The sequence below is a fragment of the Mytilus edulis genome, chromosome 7, assembly GCF_963676685.1.
Source record: "Mytilus edulis chromosome 7, xbMytEdul2.2, whole genome shotgun sequence".
NCBI lineage: Eukaryota > Metazoa > Mollusca > Bivalvia > Mytilida > Mytilidae > Mytilus > Mytilus edulis.
The window spans coordinates 71247946-71270470 of NC_092350.1; the positions used below are offsets into that span (position 1 = coordinate 71247946).

The 22525-nt window shown below is 29.4% G+C and overlaps 2 protein-coding genes across 3 annotated transcripts in view; both read left to right on the forward strand.

Annotated features, from left to right (window-relative positions):
* The window catches only part of LOC139482107 (uncharacterized), a 14172-nt gene extending 3056 nt beyond the window's left edge, over window positions 1–11116 (forward strand). Inside the window, exons 2-4 of one of the 2 annotated variants that reach the window (XM_071265774.1) lie at window positions 1157–1408; window positions 6857–7041; window positions 9055–11116. In XM_071265774.1, the coding sequence (XP_071121875.1) occupies window positions 1157–1408; window positions 6857–7041; window positions 9055–9607 (990 nt within the window). In that variant the 3' untranslated portion in view covers window positions 9608–11116. Of the gene's footprint in view, window positions 1–1156; window positions 1409–6856; window positions 7042–9054 lie in introns of those variants that run through there. The other variant, XM_071265773.1, reaches the window with a different exon arrangement.
* The window catches only part of LOC139482110 (E3 ubiquitin-protein ligase TRIM71-like), an 88687-nt gene that overhangs the window by 43239 nt on the left and 22923 nt on the right, over window positions 1–22525 (forward strand). The window lies entirely within an intron of this gene.

Sequence of the window (22525 nt, forward strand, 5' to 3'; positions counted from 1 at the left end):
GGTAAACATGTTGTGCTACTTTTTTCTTTCACAAATAAATTTTTACTCTTTGGTCGGGTTGTTTTTCTGTGACATTCCTTGTTTCCATCTGTAATTTTATTGTTATTAACCTCATCCTATTTCTTTATATAAATCTGATTTTTTTAAATTTTCAAACAATGTATTATGATAATTTGTGTTGATAATTACTTAATACAAACAACTAACAAGAATGAAATTAAAACTCTGAGATGGGGAAATATGAACTTTTTGTTTAAAGAGTATATTTATATATATATAGTTAATTAGCTAAATAAACATGATAAATAAACTTAAAACTATTTTGTCCAGGGTAAAACAGTTAAGATGGTTACACTAAAGACTGGTGTCCGTGTAAATGGTGAGAAGTGAGGGTCTAGCATTGATATTAACCATTTATATCTGAAATTAATAAGTCATTTTGCAATAATATGTCATTATAAAAACAACCATTTGTTTTCAAGAAACCAGTCATGGTTACTTCTAGTACAGGGGTACTTCTAGTACAAGTTATTTGTGTCTACTTATAAGTAAATTTTGTTAGATTCAAATTTCATTGTCGATAAAATTAAACATACATGTTGAATAATGACATCTGTAAACATATGGTAAAGGTCAGACACTCATGTTTGATAAAAAAATCTCAAAGAAATTTAGAAAGTTTGACTTTTTTTACTTGTATAAGTTAAAAAATTTAATGTCTATGGTACATACATGTAACTAAATTAGCCAATAAAATAATATATTAGAAAAATTAAATAAAATACACTTGTATCAAAGTTGTATGTATATTTTTAAAAGTACATGTATCTTACTAATAAATTCTTTAAATAAATAAAATAAAAGTAACTTGTACATGTATGTAGTACTCTTGACTGTGATATTTCTGTACATTTCCGCATCTTTGGCAAATAACAATTTCTTAGTTAATTATTATTGTTCTATTACAAAGGCAAAATACTCAAATAATTGCTATGACTGAGATAATAAAATAGTCTATCAAAAAGGATGTCTATGCTCAAGTCTTAATTTACTGAATCTTTTAAGAGTTCACTGAAATTATTATCATGTTTCAATATTTTATTATGCATACAAAAGTGATTTAATTTACATTGCAAATTTCTTATTTAATTTTCAGATGCTGAATCCTTCCTCTAAAGACATAACTATGGCCACACTACAGAACTTTAATACACAATCTGACAGAGGAGATCAGCCACCAAAATGTGATCTAAGATGCAAGTGCTGTGCTGTACAAATGGCTTTTGGACTAGTGTGTGCCTGTAATCTGACCAAAGAAAGTGTTGGTACACAGACTGATATTTTAGTTCTCAACATGACTACTGAAGACTACTTCAAACCAAAGACAACTGCCTTTAAGCTATTACAGGTAAGACAATTATGTATTTTATATTTTACTAGACCTTTTTAAATTAAGAGTATCAGTTGAACATAATAAAAGTAATATTGCATTCTAGTATAGACATGATAGATGTAGTAATACTATCATACTTTGAAAAAATATAAAAAATTAAGGGTCTGTTCTAAAAAAAAAAGTACTTTTATTTTCTAAACTAAATTCTAACCAATATTTTAAAAAAGGAAATTTGTATTAAAGACATTTATAATCAAAAGAATGTTGGATTAGATATTGTCAGATGTGATCTTAATATTATTTATTTCTATTAGAAAGTAAAACAAGTCTTATCATATCAGAAATATCCTCTCATACATTTAGAAGTGATATTTTCAAACTAATAAGTTATCAGTATGATTGATAATGGTCTATGCATTCGTTATAGAGAGTGTTCAATGAAAGAAAGTAACATACTATTATACTGTATTAGTCTGGTACTAATTTAGCATGATCAAAACTACCATTCAGAAGCATACTACAATTTGTACATTGTATATCAACAGAAAGAACACATTTAAAGTTGAAAAGATGATGATCAGCCTGAATAAACCATAATCAGAAAATCTTAACATTCAGCAATCATAAATATATAAATTTATTATTGTTTTCCCCCATTTTCTAGCATTTAAAAAAGTATAATTTAAGTTTTAAAGTTATCCAATAGGGGTCAAATTATGGATTAGCTTTAAACAATCAGTGGTAGTTCATATACATATTCAGGACAAGCCATGATAATGAGAAATTTATCAATTAGAATTGTTCTTATAGGGAAGGTGACTGTGACTGACATTGCCTAGCCTTCAACAATAATCAAATACTTCAATTTAGCATTAAGCCCCATTTATACAAATTAATATTATCTAAAAATGTTTTATTTGTTTATGTATCGATATTTATTTAAATGACCTGCTAATTTTAAATACTTTTTGAATTGTAATTGAAGAAATTATAAGCTATTTAGGTAAAACAGGCAGTATTATGACCTTCAAATATATATATATATTCAGTTCTGATACCATGCACTTAAAACTTTGAATATTTAAATATTTTAAATCCATGAAATAAAACTGAATTGTACATGCTGTAACTTACACAAGTTTGTCAATTCTGGGCCTTTTATAGCCGTCTATGCAATATGGGCTTTGCTCATTGTAGTAGACTGTACAGTGATTATTTAGTTAAGTGTCATTTGGTCTCTTGTGGAGAATTGTCACATTGGCAATAATGAATCATACCACATCTGCTTTTAAATATGAAAGAACTTAATTTTGATTCTTTACAAATATGTTCAAAAGTGAAATTTGAAAAATCTTAAATAGAAAATTTATACTATAAATTTGGAAACATTATTGCAGAAAAAAAAGACTAAAAATATTGATAGGATATATGGAACTCATTTTCCTGATATTTGACACTTGTGGGGGTGACTGCAATTTAAATATGAAAAAACTTATATTATGATCAAGATGAAATAAATTGTATTTCTGTTTGTTTCATACACTGATACATTGTATGTCAAGAATTCAAGATAATTAAATGTGAATTTTCATTTAGAAGAAAAATTGCCAAAGTTTTAACTCGTATATTCATATTTTTACAAGTTTTTAAGGATTATTATAATATATATAGCACAATGTTTTTTGTTTGAAAATGCATTTTGAGGGGAAGCGACTCTGAAAGAGTGCATTTTCTGAAGGAATCTACTTGTGTATCTTGCTGTTTGTATAATAGCCTTAACTGTGACCCTATTTATTCTTTAGATATTTTAAAAGCCTTTTCAAAGGTATCTCACTAATTGTTTAATTTTTTAACCATAAATTAACATCAAAATCTATTTAGTTTTGTCTCTGCAGTGTATATAATAATCAGTATAATTATATTCAAGTATGAGTTAAAAAAAATTAAGTCTACTCACCATATTTGAAAGGAACTGCAACACCCATAGTTTAATACAAGAAACAAGATTAACAACATTTATGCACTGACAGGATTATGAGATATGGATTTCAATTAAATAATTGAAGTTATATTTATATGGCATTGCTTATGTTTGTGTTTAAGACTTTCTGATTGGCCAATGAGTTTTTAAACATAGGTAAAAGTAAAATGATGCTGTTTCATGATTTGATAAAAAAACATCAATCAAAGGATTAAAAAAATATTTACCTTTGATCAGGTTGATGAAGTAATAAAATTTATTTTGCAAAAAGTTTTAACTATAGGTAATACACGAAAGGTGTGAAAAAATTTAAAGATCTAATATAGTGTGCAATAAAGATGTCAAGGTTGTGGATGTAAATTAAGATCAAAATGATAAGATTAAACTCTTACCTTCATCAATTGTACACTGATCATTTAAAGGTGTGAAAATTACAAATGAGTGAATTAAAATGTAATTAAAGTAAAATAAAATGAATTGGAAAAATTATGATGAAATTATGAAAAAATAATAAAGCCTTTCTTTTAATGCATATTACACTTCTGGGACTATCATTATTATTATACTGACGATCACTATTTTAAATGCTTAAAACACTTAATGATAGGGTACTTTGATATTTTGTATTTAAGGAGAAATTTTTTTTAGTTTTAAATAAATCTGTTTATTCTTTACATGCCATTAAGGTTTCACTTAATTTTGAATTATAACTTAATGAATGATATTTGAAATAAAATTGTTTGGCCCATGAATTAATTTTATTTCTTGAAAACTTTAAACAATACTAAGTTTTTTTTATAAAGATTATGGTTCAAATGGATAATGTTTGCCTACGGCATGAAGATATGAAACTACAAATGTATTGGGTCAGAGAAAATTAATACACCTTTCCACATACAAAAAAAACCAACTTTTTTTCAGCTTAACCTTGTACGCTATTTGTAAAGTATTGAACTCGTTGATAAAAATTTACTCCTAGCTTTTGTTAATAATGAAGAATAGGAATACATTTCATTATGATTATGAATAAATAGGTGTAATATACTGAGTAAGTTCCAGATACCTATTTAATCTTCTTATATTAATGATTAATATTTTTCAACAGGTTTTTTGGTAAAATTGTATGAGCATCTCCTAATAGTTAATTTGAAATAAAATTAAAAAGATTCAAAATAAGATTCAAAATTTATCAAGGAAACTCAAATGTTACTATGTGACTTTTAGGTAAGCAGGAAGAAGTCTAAGGACTTAAAGTTAAAGTCACAGAAAAAAATGAAAATAATTGCAGTGAACATATTTATTTCAAAATGCTTATGACAAAAATGATACAAGATTGTATAATTTAAATATATACAAGCAAGATCTTTAAATATTGTCTTTTTATGACATATTCATTATTCAGTTTAGGAATTTGTTCTTAAGGAGGCTCATGCAACGGTACAAAAAAATCTGCAAAAATTGAAACATTTGTTTTTTTCATTAAACATTTCATTTATTACATCTAAAATTAATTGTTACTTTAAAACAGTTGTTTTGGCCCCAGATGACTTTAAAATTTTTTAGATAATTAAAAAAGCTCCCTCGTTGGTAAAAAATGCCATTATTTTGCATAGAAATTAAAATAACTTTTTTACCTCATTAGTGACCTATATTTTTTTCAAATGAACTGATCTTAAATTTAATATTGTAAGATTTAAACCATTTCTGTAGTTTGATTCTTTTTTTGTTTCAATTTTACCCTTTTTTTCTCCTATTAGTTCAACAGAAAAGTACTGTAAATTCAGAAATTATTGCGTGTGTATGATTGCGATTTTGTCATTTTAAACTTAAATGTGATTTTGATTTTTACGATTTTGAGAAAAGTCATGCTTTATTCAGTTAAAATATTACAAAAAGTGAGTTTTAATTATTGCGTTTACAACTCTGTCGCATTAATCGCAATAATAAAAACCTCACAATAATTTCTGAATTTAAAGTACCTAAAAAAAATGCATGCTGCTTTCAAAGGTAGATTGTGAGCTGAAATAAACAGTGACCCCATATTTTTATTTATTTATTTCCATTAAGAACAGGATAATTTATTTATAGAAAAATAGTGAAATCCTTTGTTTGAAAAAAATAATTATTTAGACTTGCAAGCCCCCTTAATAGAAAAAAAGAAGGTGTGGTATGATTGCCAATGAGACAACTCTCAAAAGGATCAAATGACACAGAAATTAACATCTACAGTTCACTGTATGGCCTTCAACAATGGGCAAAGCCCACACACATAGTCCGCTATAAAAGGCCCAGACATATTTCTTGGTTTTCGACCCCCCTGGGAGCAAAAAAATAGCTGGATCTGCACCTGAATAGAGAGGGGAAAGGTACCAAAGGGATATCCAAACTCATATATCAAAAATAAACTGACAGCACAATGACTATATATATAACTGTAAACAGAAATAGGGGTCAGGTCAGTGAACCATAAAATTGGAGTAAAAACTTTCATACGTCATAATTACTCATTAGATTTAAATCTCATATTATACAAAACTGTTGTCTGCTCTATGGTTAGGTTGTTGTCGCTTCGACACATTCCCCATTTTCTTTCTCAATTTTAAAACTGATATAAGAGTTTAAGTAATAATTCATAGAAAGTCTCATGAAGTTTTTTCAATTTATTGCAAGAAAATGATAAGATTGTCGCATATTTTTAATATTACAACATCACTTCTGACAATTTATCAGTTATGGTCACATCTAAAAAAAAAAAAAAAAAAAAATTGGATACAAACACTGAAAATTGCAAGATGAACCTGGGCATGTAATTATGGCCTTAAATGGACCTTTAAGGGCAAAATGGATAATTCTTGTTGTTTTAAAATAAATGTCAATTTTAATGTCCATGATCTGCTATTTCTATGTTCTCTATTTTCCATGTTCCTAGATCTTTCTGTCAGTAAAGATTGTTGCATCTTTTCTTGTTAAAGTTTCCGGTCAAGGTAGATTTCAATGACGTTTAAGTCACAGCTACTTTAAACTTTTAGGACATATAAAAAAGAAGTTGTGGTATGATTGCCAATGAGACAACTATCCACAAAAGACCAAAATGATACAAACATTAACAAATATAGGTAAATGTATGGCCTTCAGCAATGAGCAAAGCCCATACCGCATAGTCAGCTATAAAAGGCCCCGATAAGACAATGTAAAACAATTCAAACAAGAAAACTAACGGCCTTATTTATGTAAAAAAATGAACGAAAAATAAATATGTAACACATTAACAAACCACAACCACTGAATTACAGGCTCCTGATCCTTATTAGTTGTAAGTCAAATTAGTGTTCTGACCAAATTTCATGGTTTATTGGACATTGAAAATATAGTGTGTCACACTAAGTGAATGTCAGTACATCAGAACTGTACTGTAGAACTTATTCCTTAATTTCTTTCTGTAATATTATCATTCATTTTATCATATTTATTCATCATTGTAGAACCAGATAACCAGTGTCCTCCATACAACCAAACTGAGCAGCACATCTGACAAAACTTTTGAGGACAGTGTTTCAGAAGTTATCAACTTCATTAATGATCTACCAGATACACCTAGAACCAGAGAAAAAGTTAGAACAAGGTTCAGAAAAAGAATGTACAACCAAAAGGGATATGAAAAAACCAAGTGAGTATAATTTTGTTTTAAGAAGTGTATGCATAATTCATGCTCCTGCCACCAGGTCAAAAGGGTGTTGTTTACCTTTGTCCTTAAGAATGTCAGTACATGTTTGTCTGTAATGTGTTTAAAAAATAATGGGGCGTAGCATACAACATTCTTGAGTTATATAAAATAGAAGATGTGGTATGATTGCCAATGAGACAACTATCCACAAAAGACCAAAATGACACAAACATTAACAACTATAGGTCATAGTACAGCTTTAACAATGAGCAAAGCCCATACCGCATAGTCAGCTATAAAAGGCCTGATAAGACAATGTAAAACAATTCAAACAAGAAGACTAACCGCCTTAGTTATGTAAAAAAATGAACGAAAAACAAATATGTAACACACAAACAAACGACAACCACTGAATTACAGGCTCCTGACTTGGGACAAGCACATACATGTTCTTTAAGGAGGCTCGAGGGTGTAAGATTTTCAGAAAAAAATTAAACATATATTTTTTATTACAAATTTTATTAATTATCCTTAGTAATTGTTACTTTATCATATGGTACAAAAATCATTCCAAAAAATCTTTCTGTGTTGGCCCCAGGTGACATTTAAAATGTAAATATCATTGAAAAAGCTCTAAATTATCTCCCTTTGATGCAAAAATGCCATTTTTTGGTATTAAAATTGAAATATCTTTTTTAAATCATAGGTGAACTATATTTTTATTGTTTTTTTTCTTCGAATAAGCTGTTCATAAATTAAATAATTGTATAAGTTTAATTGATTTCTGTAATTTTTTTTTCTATTTTGATATTACTGTTTCTCTTATTATAAGTTTGACAGAAAAAAAGGACATTTACAAAAAATGTGCTTTTTTTTGAAGATTGTGAGCCGAAATGAATGGTGACCAAATTTTTTTATTTATCTATTAAGAATAAGATAAAGTTCATTTATAAATAGAAAAATATAGCGAAATCCTATATCATATAAATAAAAATGTTTTAGACCCAAGAGCCCCCTTAATCAGGTTATATATAAGCCAGGCTACATTGCAAGTTATAAGAAGACCAAGAGTAACACCTGTTTAACAATCCAATAAATGGTCTGAATAAATTTTAAAATTGAAAACAAATGACATGTATATAAATCACAGAATTGCATGCTCTCGATTACTTTAGACAAGTGAATAAGTGACATAGTTTACTCAGGGAGTTGATATGAAAATGTTAATAAAATTAACAGTTGTTGATAGATATATCTTCAGTGAACCTTTGCCACTTCTGTTCTATATAAACAATTAAAGAAACAGGAAACAAATACTGGCAAATAAACTTACCTTACAGAATGAGATGATGATACCAGTTTCTTTTTACTTCTTAGAGGTCTTCTGAGATTTCTTTTTCAGTTATTACATTCCATGTTTCCGGTACTGGCTTTCATGCAAACCGTGAATTAAAGGTGTACGCAATATATATGAGATATAGAAGTAAAAAAAAATCTTTCAGTTAATCAAATTAAGAATTCTGTTTATGAAATGTCAGTTCCTGATCCTAATAATAGAATGAAGAAGTCTGGAAGACTTGTGAACTTGCTTATTATTCCCAAATTTCTATAAAATTAAATGGTTTTATTATGAAAAATTAAAAAAGACCCTTTCACCCTCTGATGTTAATATTTCCCCATTGTGGCTAACATTGGACACCAACTAAAAAATGGAGATAATTGAATCTTTTATGCAATATGATAACAGTTATTATTATTGTTATTTTAAACACCTTTGTTGTTGTTAACAATTCAATATTTTAAGTTATATACTAGTGAAAGATGTGTGTTATAATGCAGCATATTCTGAAATATTGATGCATTAGTCATAACAGCTAAAACAAATAATAACATTTCAGTTGACGAGTTAACTATATAAAAAACAAATTACTTATAAAAAGAAAATCTGTATAAATATTTACAAACTTAGGTTTAATAGAAGTACAGAGATACTAATTATTTATTTTTTTATTTCAGAGAGTTAGCCATAGCAACTGGCGGTAGTGTTAGAAAATTGCAGTGGAAGAAAGCCAGAGAGGCAGTAATACCACCAAAACAAGCCAGGGCATCCTTCAAACAAAGGAATATTTCAATTGTGAGTTCCGCAACATCATCACCCATATCTTCTCCTGCTGTGTCTCCGGAATCTACTCCATCAAATTCTCCACAAACTTCACCCACTCAACCTCCAATGATTTCTCCTGCTTTGTCAGTCTCTTCTCATACCCCAGAACAGCTTCCACAAACAAACAGTTTAGGAGTTCATTTTAAAGTAGGAGACAATGTCTGCATTGCAAGTGGCGGCAAGACTTATGACTTTGCAACTGTGGAAAAGATATGGACCTCAAGAGTCGACATTACCTACCTAAAAAAAGCTGGGCCTAAGCTTTCAACATGGAAGTTGGGTAGTGGTAAACTTTACAAAGACAGTATTCATAAGAACAGTGTCTTTCATTGCTTGGGCAAAGTAGATCTAGTAGAGGGTCAGCTAATGCAGACAATAAAGAAAAAACTAAATAGTCTTTTTTAGTAGACAATTTTGTAAAAACATGTAAAGTTTGACTTTTGAAATATGTTATCTTATTGTCATTGAAATTTTATTTTCAGATTTTATCAAAATTTACTAGTAATTTAAGGGCCCTTTATGAACCGAGGCTTCGTGTTGAAGGCTTTTCATTGACTAATAATTGTTTACTTTTTTAAATTGTTATTTGGATGGAGAGTTGTCTCATTGACACTCACACCACATCTTCCTATATCTATAAGTTAACAGTTTTGATTATAGGTTAAGCTAGCTGATTGTTTTTTTGTATATATTTATGTAAATATTTCAGGTTTCAATTAAGATATATAATATAAAATACTCATTGAATAAAAATATATTTAATTCATTTAAGACTGTTCTCTCCTCTTCTATCTTAAAAAACTTGCCAGTAATTGGGAATCCTATAGCTTTGTTTTAAGTTTATCCATGAACTACCATTTAAAAATTTTGCACACTAACTCTGACTTTTTTCCCTTAAATGTATCACGTAGAGTTAAAAATGTCATGTTTACAAAACTATAGAAATTTTTGTTATATTTTCATGGGTTTTGAAAGAAAAAATGTGCCAATGTTAAGTGTAGGAAAGTTGAACACAATATTTATTTTCTGACAAATTTTCAATACATGTATTTATCTTGAAAAAACGCACACAGACCAATTATTTGTTTTCTGCTTTTTCAGTCCCTTTATTTATATTAAATCAATTTGTAATAGTATTGTAAAAAGCTGGTTATTTTTACACTGAGTAGAAAATACCCTTTAACATGTTAAATTAAGGAGATAAGAAACACAAAAAATACTTTGTTTATTGTTGAACTTAGTTGTCTTGTATTTTTATTGTTAACAGGCAAATATGTTTTGAATGTTGAATTGTCACTTTACTGTTTGTCATCTTGCAGGAAAAAATTAAATTTCTTTTTGTTGAGACTTTGGGTTTTCCCTGTGTTATTGTTATACTGTGGATTCATTATTATTCGTTGGATACCAATTTTCGTGGCTTTCGTGGATACAGGTGAACAACGAAATTAAATGTTCAACGAATAACAAATTTTCTATAGGCTTATATGCAGACTTCGGCAAAACCACGAAATTTAATATCCACGAACATGCAAGTTTTCGTAATCCACGAAAATTGGTGCCCACGAAAATAAATGAATCCACAGTAGTATTTATAAGTTCAAAAATGGTTAGTGAGAGAAGTTGTATAATAGGTTCTTGTATTGGGAAAAAGATATATATAGGTAAAATATGCAAAGACGTACTTTGGCGGTTCAAAAGGTGGGGTTCAGTTATGTTATATTATTTTTTCACAGAATGTATGATTTACAATATCAAATATGACTTCAGTCCATTTAAATAATGTATTGGACATTTTGTAATTTGTTTTGTTTGAATATTGTTGTTATAATATATATGTTTATTTATAATGTTATTAACATGATTAAAATTGCTAGCTAGAAAAGAGAAATGTTATTGCTAGCAACTAAACCTATACCTAGAGTTTTGTTTTATTTATTATACGAAGGATTAACAAATGCAGAAATTTTTTTTATATAGATTTACATATTACTATCTACACTTACACTTCCAAAGAAAAAATAATCTGCTTTAATTCATTAAGGGGAATAACTCTAACTTAACAATTGGAAAACTAGTTTGACCTAGTGTTAAGTACATTCAAGACAGATTTTAGCATGTCAAGAATATATCAAGAAAAATTAAGACACAATTCAAAATGTTAAGAATGTGTCGAGACATAATGAGGAAAAAAAAGAATGTCGAGAATCCGTCGAGACATAATGAGAAAAAAAAAGAATATCGAGAATACGTCGAGACATAATGAGGAAAAAAAAGAATGTCGAGAATCTGTCGAGAAATTTTAAGACAGTATTCAAATGTCGAGAATTTGTCAAGAATTTTTTAGAAATTATTCAGAATGTCGAGAATATGTCGAGTAAATTTCATACTTATTTAATACAAGTCAGAATTTGTCAAGAAAAATTAAGACATAATTCATTCTTTTTGAGATTGTCGAGTAAAAGTTCATGCAAATCGAGACAAAAACTGGTCTTTTCAGACTTTTGGACTTTTGTAGTGTATAGACCTTGAATTTCAAAAGTTCAAGCTATTCTAACTCCTTACTATAGTTATAATACTCCAATGAGTAGTTTGTATGTATTTAATATACTGGAAAAGATATTTAGAAAATTTTACTTAGCCATGGTATTTTGACCCCCCTGCGGTATATTGAACCCCCTACTATAGACCTTGAATTTCAAAAGTTCTAGCTATTTCAACTCCTCAACATAGTTATAATACTCCAATGAGTAGTTTGTGTGTATTTAATCAATACGAAAAGATATTTAGAAAATTTTACTTAGCCATGGTATTTTGACCCCCCTGCAGTTTATTGAACCCCTTACTATAGACCTTGAATTTCAAAAGTTCAAGCTATTCAAACTCCTTTAATAACATAGTTATAATACTCCAATAAGTAGTTGGTATGTATTTAATATACTGGAAAAGATATTTTGAAAATTTTACTTAGCCATGGTATTTTGACCCCCTTGCAGTATAATGAACCCCCCCTTTAGACCTTGAATTTCAAAAATTAAAGCTATTCTAACTCCTTAACATAGTTATGATACTCCAATAAGTAGTTTGTATGTATTTAATACACTGGAAAGATATTTTGAAAATTTTACTTAGCCATGGTATTTTGACCCCCCTGCGGTATATTGAACCCCCTACTATAGACCTTGAATTTCAAAAATTCAAGCTATTCTAACTCCTCAACATAGTTATAATACTCCAATGAGTAGTTTGTATGTATTTAATATACTGGAAAAGATATTTTGAAAATTTTACTTAGCCATGGTATTTTGACCCCCCTGCGGTATATTGAACCCCCTACTTAAAAGCACAAATTAAAAAAAATGATAGCCAATAAATTGTAAATTAGATTATCTGCAATACTATTTATCAAAAACAGGGGGGTTCAATATACCGCAGGGGGGTTCATAATACCATATGTGAAAAATGACCCCGGGGTCAAAATACCATGCGGTATAATGACCCCGGGGTCATTTTACCGCATGGTATTTTGACCCCGGGTTCACTTTTTAGGGGGTTCAAAATACCATATGACACCGGCCTCGTTAACATTAGTAAACATCATATTTATACAGTTGTTAGTATTTGTTAGTATTATACATTCAATTTTCAATATTTGGAAAAAAATAAAAAAAATATACCATGTCAGTAATTTCAAAAAGAAAGAAGTTTACTATTAAGATTTTCAAACATAATTATCTGTATAACAAATGCACAGGTTTAGAAAAAATATATATATATATATTGTTTTTTGTATTAAATTTCTTTTTTTCTTATTTGCACATAAACAAAATAAGTTACACACTTTTGTATGCATAATAGTTATATACATTAAAAAGAAGATATATAATATATTATTTAATAGACACAGCAGTTGGCCACAGACCACAATTAATTCCTCTATCAGTTCTTTATAACCTTTTGCATCATTAAAAAAATTGCACCATGCACTTTTGTCCAATTTTTTGTGTGTGTAATGTATTGTCCTAGTCCAAATATATATCCAAAATTCAGAAAGATTGAAGCAATCACTTTTACAAATTTAGCCAATACACATCCATACCCCTATTGACAAGTCAAGAGATGTTCCGAAAACTGTAAATATCACCTTTTTGCACTTGACCTAATCACTCATTCCATATCAAAATCAGTTAAAATACAACCTCCAAAAATTTATTTGACCTCTCTTCTTTCATTTCCACCCAAAAAGATTTAAGGAATGAGTGAGGAAAGGAAAGAAAAAAAATTAAGGAAAAATACACTCTAATTAAAAGGAACTATATTCGTGGACAACGAAAAGCGGGGTCATTAATTGTGGTCTTGGGCCTATTAGGGGCCTAAAACTTGACCAATTCTAATAAAACTTAGCATGATTCAAGCTTAGTATATTATAAAACAGGTTACAAAGTTTCAAAGCCATATGATACCAAATAAAAAAAATGTGGCATTTTTTATATCTGAATTTTGGGTGCTGAATTGTGGCGTTGAATTAGAACAATTAAAACTATCAAATTTGAGCTTCTAAAAACCAAAAGATACCAAAACTAACACTTTTTAATGTCTCTATGTATTAGTTAACATCTATTTAAAGCAACAGAAAGCATATTTCATGTATCAGACTTATGCAAAATGGCCAGAAGTTAATTTTATATGAGCCTGTGCCAAAAAATAGAGGTTTTCAATTAGGGTGAGGCCTTATATCAAATGTAATATTTTTCACTTACCACAATTTTCTGAAGTTGTTAAGTTATCAAACAAACTTTAACAGGTTATAAATGTACTTTTGATGGAAATATAAGTTTCAAATAGCATAACGCATGTGGATAAAATGGTCTTTAGCAATGTTATGCTTAAAAAAACAGATTGCCAGTTTAGGCCGTTCCCCACATTTGCATATTTAAATGCATATAAATGATATGGGAGATGGAGATATACTTCTTTTTGCTAAAATCTGTGCTCAGATATGATAAAACATGGAGCCTGGATGTAACAAGACTGTCACTTTCAACTATATATGCAGACAGTATGGTCTGATGCAAAGTTTATTAACTTTACTGTTTAAAAACTGAATGAAATGTCAGCCTCAAAAGGCCAATATTTAAACCACTAGCTATCCAACAGAAGAAAGTAAAGGTAGTCTGTGAAACAGAAATGGTTAAGCAACCAGTAATAAATGTTTTTGATGTAGGTTCAGTGCAATCTGTTTTGGAATACAACTTTTAAGTGCATAGAACTTCACATTTCACCTGCTGCGTATACTGACCGTTAGACTTAGACTATTAAAACAGCACATTTTGCACTCTTTTTATGTTTTTATCTACTTTTTTTTGTGTTCAGAGTTCACAAATAAGTTAAACAACTGAAATAAATACCACAAACACAAATAGATATCAGAAAAAAACTGTCAAAGAGAAATTAAGCATGCTGTTTTTGAAAAAAATAGTCAAAAAAGTGAAAAAGCTACATTTTAGGCATTTAACCTGAAAAGTGACTTTTTCACAAAATTTCTATCAAATGAAAGTGAAAATCATTTCTTCTCATATAGTTTGACAAATCAATACCAATAGATCATTCAGAAAAGATGCCAAAGTAAAAATTCTAAATTTGCTGAAATGCACCTCTTAGGGGCCTAAAACTTGACCAATTCTAATAAAACTTAGCATGATTCAAGCTTAGTATATTATAAAACAGGTTACAAAGTTTCAAAGCCATATGATACCAAATAAAAAAAATGTGGCATTTTTTATATCTGAATTTTGGGTGCTGAATTGTGGCGTTGAATTAGAACAATTAAAACTATCAAATTTGAGCTTCTAAAAACCAAAAGATACCAAAACTAACACTTTTTAATGTCTCTATGTATTAGTTAACATCTATTTAAAGCAACAGAAAGCATATTTCATGTATCAGACTTATGCAAAATGGCCAGAAGTTAATTTTATATGAGCCTGTGCCAAAAAATAGAGGTTTTCAATTAGGGTGAGGCCTTATATCAAATGTAATATTTTTCACTTACCACAATTTTCTGAAGTTGTTAAGTTATCAAACAAACTTTAACAGGTTATAAATGTACTTTTGATGGAAATATAAGTTTCAAATAGCATAACGCATGTGGATAAAATGGTCTTTAGCAATGTTATGCTTAAAAAAACAGATTGCCAGTTTAGGCCGTTCCCCACATTTGCATATTTAAATGCATATAAATGATATGGGAGATGGAGATATACTTCTTTTTGCTAAAATCTGTGCTCAGATATGATAAAACATGGAGCCTGGATGTAACAAGACTGTCACTTTCAACTATATATGCAGACAGTATGGTCTGATGCAAAGTTTATTAACTTTACTGTTTAAAAACTGAATGAAATGTCAGCCTCAAAAGGCCAATATTTAAACCACTAGCTATCCAACAGAAGAAAGTAAAGGTAGTCTGTGAAACAGAAATGGTTAAGCAACCAGTAATAAATGTTTTTGATGTAGGTTCAGTGCAATCTGTTTTGGAATACAACTTTTAAGTGCATAGAACTTCACATTTCACCTGCTGCGTATACTGACCGTTAGACTTAGACTATTAAAACAGCACATTTTGCACTCTTTTTATGTTTTTATCTACTTTTTTTTGTGTTCAGAGTTCACAAATAAGTTAAACAACTGAAATAAATACCACAAACACAAATAGATATCAGAAAAAAACTGTCAAAGAGAAATTAAGCATGCTGTTTTTGAAAAAAATAGTCAAAAAAGTGAAAAAGCTACATTTTAGGCATTTAACCTGAAAAGTGACTTTTTCACAAAATTTCTATCAAATGAAAGTGAAAATCATTTCTTCTCATATAGTTTGACAAATCAATACCAATAGATCATTCAGAAAAGATGCCAAAGTAAAAATTCTAAATTTGCTGAAATGCACCTCTTAGGGGCCTAAAACTTGACCAATTCTAATAAAACTTAGCATGATTCAAGCTTAGTATATTATAAAACAGGTTACAAAGTTTCAAAGCCATATGATACCAAATAAAAAAAATGTGGCATTTTTTATATCTGAATTTTGGGTGCTGAATTGTGGCGTTGAATTAGAACAATTAAAACTATCAAATTTGAGCTTCTAAAAACCAAAAGATACCAAAACTAACACTTTTTAATGTCTCTATGTATTAGTTAACATCTATTTAAAGCAACAGAAAGCATATTTCATGTATCAGACTTATGCAAAATGGCCAGAAGTTAATTTTATATGAGCCTGTGCCAAAAAATAGAGGTTTTCAATTAGGGTGAGGCCTTATATCAAATGTAATATTTTTCACTTACCACAATTTTCTGAAGTTGTTAAGTTATCAAACAAACTTTAACAGGTTATAAATGTACTTTTGATGGAAATATAAGTTTCAAATAGCATAACGCATGTGGATAAAATGGTCTTTAGCAATGTTATGCTTAAAAAAACAGATTGCCAGTTTAGGCCGTTCCCCACATTTGCATATTTAAATGCATATAAATGATATGGGAGATGGAGATATACTTCTTTTTGCTAAAATCTGTGCTCAGATATGATAAAACATGGAGCCTGGATGTAACAAGACTGTCACTTTCAACTATATATGCAGACAGTATGGTCTGATGCAAAGTTTATTAACTTTACTGTTTAAAAACTGAATGAAATGTCAGCCTCAAAAGGCCAATATTTAAACCACTAGCTATCCAACAGAAGAAAGTAAAGGTAGTCTGTGAAACAGAAATGGTTAAGCAACCAGTAATAAGTGTTTTTGATGTAGGTTCAGTGCAATCTGTTTTGGAATACAACTTTTAAGTGCATAGAACTTCACATTTCACCTGCTGCGTATACTGACCGTTAGACTTAGACTATTAAAACAGCACATTTTGCACTCTTTTTATGTTTTTATCTACTTTTTTTTGTGTTCAGAGTTCACAAATAAGTTAAACAACTGAAATAAATACCACAAACACAAATAGATATCAGAAAAAAACTGTCAAAGAGAAATTAAGCATGCTGTTTTTGAAAAAATAGTCAAAAAAGTGAAAAAGCTACATTTTAGGCATTTAACCTGAAAAGTGACTTTTTCACAAAATTTCTATCAAATGAAAGTGAAAATCATTTCTTCTCATATAGTTTGACAAATCAATACCAATAGATCATTCAGAAAAGATGCCAAAGTAAAAATTCTAAATTTGCTGAAATGCACCTATTAGGGGCCTAAAACTTGACCAATTCTAATAAAACTTAGCATGATTCAAGCTTAGTATATTATAAAACAGGTTACAAAGTTTCAAAGCCATATGATACCAAATAAAAAAAATGTGGCATTTTTTATATCTGAATTTTGGGTGCTGAATTGTGGCGTTGAATTAGAACAATTAAAACTATCAAATTTGAGCTTCTAAAAACCAAAAGATACCAAAACTAACACTTTTTAATGTCTCTATGTATTAGTTAACATCTATTTAAAGCAACAGAAAGCATATTTCATGTATCAGACTTATGCAAAATGGCCAGAAGTTAATTTTATATGAGCCTGTGCCAAAAAATAGAGGTTTTCAATTAGGGTGAGGCCTTATATCAAATGTAATATTTTTCACTTACCACAATTTTCTGAAGTTGTTAAGTTATCAAACAAACTTTAACAGGTTATAAATGTACTTTTGATGGAAATATAAGTTTCAAATAGCATAACGCATGTGGATAAAATGGTCTTTAGCAATGTTATGCTTAAAAAAACAGATTGCCAGTTTAGGCCGTTCCCCACATTTGCATATTTAAATGCATATAAATGATATGGGAGATGGAGATATACTTCTTTTTGCTAAAATCTGTGCTCAGATATGATAAAACATGGAGCCTGGATGTAACAAGACTGTCACTTTCAACTATATATGCAGACAGTATGGTCTGATGCAAAGTTTATTAACTTTACTGTTTAAAAACTGAATGAAATGTCAGCCTCAAAAGGCCAATATTTAAACCACTAGCTATCCAACAGAAGAAAGTAAAGGTAGTCTGTGAAACAGAAATGGTTAAGCAACCAGTAATAAGTGTTTTTGATGTAGGTTCAGTGCAATCTGTTTTGGAATACAACTTTTAAGTGCATAGAACTTCACATTTCACCTGCTGCGTATACTGACCGTTAGACTTAGACTATTAAAACAGCACATTTTGCACTCTTTTTATGTTTTTATCTACTTTTTTTTGTGTTCAGAGTTCACAAATAAGTTAAACAACTGAAATAAATACCACAAACACAAATAGATATCAGAAAAAAACTGTCAAAGAGAAATTAAGCATGCTGTTTTTGAAAAAATAGTCAAAAAAGTGAAAAAGCTACATTTTAGGCATTTAACCTGAAAAGTGACTTTTTCACAAAATTTCTATCAAATGAAAGTGAAAATCATTTCTTCTCATATAGTTTGACAAATCAATACCAATAGATCATTCAGAAAAGATGCCAAAGTAAAAATTCTAAATTTGCTGAAATGCACCTCTTAGGGGCCTAAAACTTGACCAATTCTAATAAAACTTAGCATGATTCAAGCTTTGTATATTATAAAACAGGTTACAAAGTTTCAAAGCCATATGATACCAAATAAAAAAAATGTGGCATTTTTTATATCTGAATTTTGGGTGCTGAATTGTGGCGTTGAATTAGAAAAATTAAAACTATCAAATTTGAGCTTCTAAAAACCAAAAGATACCAAAACTAACACTTTTTAATGTCTCTATGTATTAGTTAACATCTATTTAAAGCAACAGAAAGCATATTTCATGTATCAGACTTATGCAAAATGGCCAGAAGTTAATTTTATATGAGCCTGTGCCAAAAAATAGAGGTTTTCAATTAGGGTGAGGCCTTATATCAAATGTAATATTTTTCACTTACCACAATTTTCTGAAGTTGTTAAGTTATCAAACAAACTTTAACAGGTTATAAATGTACTTTTGATGGAAATATAAGTTTCAAATAGCATAACGCATGTGGATAAAATGGTCTTTAGCAATGTTATGCTTAAAAAAACAGATTGCCAGTTTAGGCCGTTCCCCACATTTGCATATTTAAATGCATATAAATGATATGGGAGATGGAGATATACTTCTTTTTGCTAAAATCTGTGCTCAGATATGATAAAACATGGAGCCTGGATGTAACAAGACTGTCACTTTCAACTATATATGCAGACAGTATGGTCTGATGCAAAGTTTATTAACTTTACTGTTTAAAAACTGAATGAAATGTCAGCCTCAAAAGGCCAATATTTAAACCACTAGCTATCCAACAGAAGAAAGTAAAGGTAGTCTGTGAAACAGAAATGGTTAAGCAACCAGTAATAAGTGTTTTTGATGTAGGTTCAGTGCAATCTGTTTTGGAATACAACTTTTAAGTGCATAGAACTTCACATTTCACCTGCTGCGTATACTGACCGTTAGACTTAGACTATTAAAACAGCACATTTTGCACTCTTTTTATGTTTTTATCTACTTTTTTTTGTGTTCAGAGTTCACAAATAAGTTAAACAACTGAAATAAATACCACAAACACAAATAGATATCAGAAAAAAACTGTCAAAGAGAAATTAAGCATGCTGTTTTTGAAAAAATAGTCAAAAAAGTGAAAAAGCTACATTTTAGGCATTTAACCTGAAAAGTGACTTTTTCACAAAATTTCTATCAAATGAAAGTGAAAATCGTTTCTTCTCATATAGTTTGACAAATCAATACCAATAGATCATTCAGAAAAGATGCCAAAGTAAAAATTCTAAATTTGCTGAAATGCACCTATTAGGGGCCTAAAACTTGACCAATTCTAATAAAACTTAGCATGATTCAAGCTTAGTATATTATAAAACAGGTTACAAAGTTTCAAAGCCATATGATACCAAATAAAAAAAATGTGGCATTTTTTATATCTGAATTTTGGGTGCTGAATTGTGGCGTTGAATTAGAACAATTAAAACTATCAAATTTGAGCTTCTAAAAACCAAAAGATACCAAAACTAACACTTTTTAATGTCTCTATGTATTAGTTAACATCTATTTAAAGCAACAGAAAGCATATTTCATGTATCAGACTTATGCAAAATGGCCAGAAGTTAATTTTATATGAGCCTGTGCCAAAAAATAGAGGTTTTCAATTAGGGTGAGGCCTTATATCAAATGTAATATTTTTCACTTACCACAATTTTCTGAAGTTGTTAAGTTATCAAACAAACTTTAACAGGTTATAAATGTACTTTTGATGGAAATATAAGTTTCAAATAGCATAACGCATGTGGATAAAATGGTCTTTAGCAATGTTATGCTTAAAAAAACAGATTGCCAGTTTAGGCCGTTCCCCACATTTGCATATTTAAATGCATATAAATGATATGGGAGATGGAGATATACTTCTTTTTGCTAAAATCTGTGCTCAGATATGATAAAACATGGAGCCTGGATGTAACAAGACTGTCACTTTCAACTATATATGCAGACAGTATGGTCTGATGCAAAGTTTATTAACTTTACTGTTTAAAAACTGAATGAAATGTCAGCCTCAAAAGGCCAATATTTAAACCACTAGCTATCCAACAGAAGAAAGTAAAGGTAGTCTGTGAAACAGAAATGGTTAAGCTACCAGTAATAAGTGTTTTTGATGTAGGTTCAGTGCAATCTGTTTTGGAATACAACTTTTAAGTGCATAGAACTTCACATTTCACCTGCTGCGTATACTGACCGTTAGACTTAGACTATTAAAACAGCACATTTTGCACTCTTTTTATGTTTTTATCTACTTTTTTTTGTGTTCAGAGTTCACAAATAAGTTAAACAACTGAAATAAATACCACAAACACAAATAGATATCAGAAAAAAACTGTCAAAGAGAAATTAAGCATGCTGTTTTTGAAAAAATAGTCAAAAAAGTGAAAAAGCTACATTTTAGGCATTTAACCTGAAAAGTGACTTTTTCACAAAATTTCTATCAAATGAAAGTGAAAATCATTTCTTCTCATATAGTTTGACAAATCAATACCAATAGATCATTCAGAAAAGATGCCAAAGTAAAAATTCTAAATTTGCTGAAATGCACCTCTTAGGGGCCTAAAACTTGACCAATTCTAATAAAACTTAGCATGATTCAAGCTTTGTATATTATAAAACAGGTTACAAAGTTTCAAAGCCATATGATACCAAATAAAAAAAATGTGGCATTTTTTATATCTGAATTTTGGGTGCTGAATTGTGGCGTTGAATTAGAACAATTAAAACTATCAAATTTGAGCTTCTAAAAACCAAAAGATACCAAAACTAACACTTTTTAATGTCTCTATGTATTAGTTAACATCTATTTAAAGCAACAGAAAGCATATTTCATGTATCAGACTTATGCAAAATGGCCAGAAGTTAATTTTATATGAGCCTGTGCCAAAAAATAGAGGTTTTCAATTAGGGTGAGGCCTTATATCAAATGTAATATTTTTCACTTACCACAATTTTCTGAAGTTGTTAAGTTATCAAACAAACTTTAACAGGTTATAAATGTACTTTTGATGGAAATATAAGTTTCAAATAGCATAACGCATGTGGATAAAATGGTCTTTAGCAATGTTATGCTTAAAAAAACAGATTGCCAGTTTAGGCCGTTCCCCACATTTGCATATTTAAATGCATATAAATGATATGGGAGATGGAGATATACTTCTTTTTGCTAAAATCTGTGCTCAGATATGATAAAACATGGAGCCTGGATGTAACAAGACTGTCACTTTCAACTATATATGCAGACAGTATGGTCTGATGCAAAGTTTATTAACTTTACTGTTTAAAAACTGAATGAAATGTCAGCCTCAAAAGGCCAATATTTAAACCACTAGCTATCCAACAGAAGAAAGTAAAGGTAGTCTGTGAAACAGAAATGGTTAAGCAACCAGTAATAAGTGTTTTTGATGTAGGTTCAGTGCAATCTGTTTTGGAATACAACTTTTAAGTGCATAGAACTTCACATTTCACCTGCTGCGTATACTGACCGTTAGACTTAGACTATTAAAACAGCACATTTTGCACTCTTTTTATGTTTTTATCTACTTTTTTTTGTGTTCAGAGTTCACAAATAAGTTAAACAACTGAAATAAATACCACAAACACAAATAGATATCAGAAAAAAACTGTCAAAGAGAAATTAAGCATGCTGTTTTTGAAAAAATAGTCAAAAAAGTGAAAAAGCTACATTTTAGGCATTTAACCTGAAAAGTGACTTTTTCACAAAATTTCTATCAAATGAAAGTGAAAATCATTTCTTCTCATAT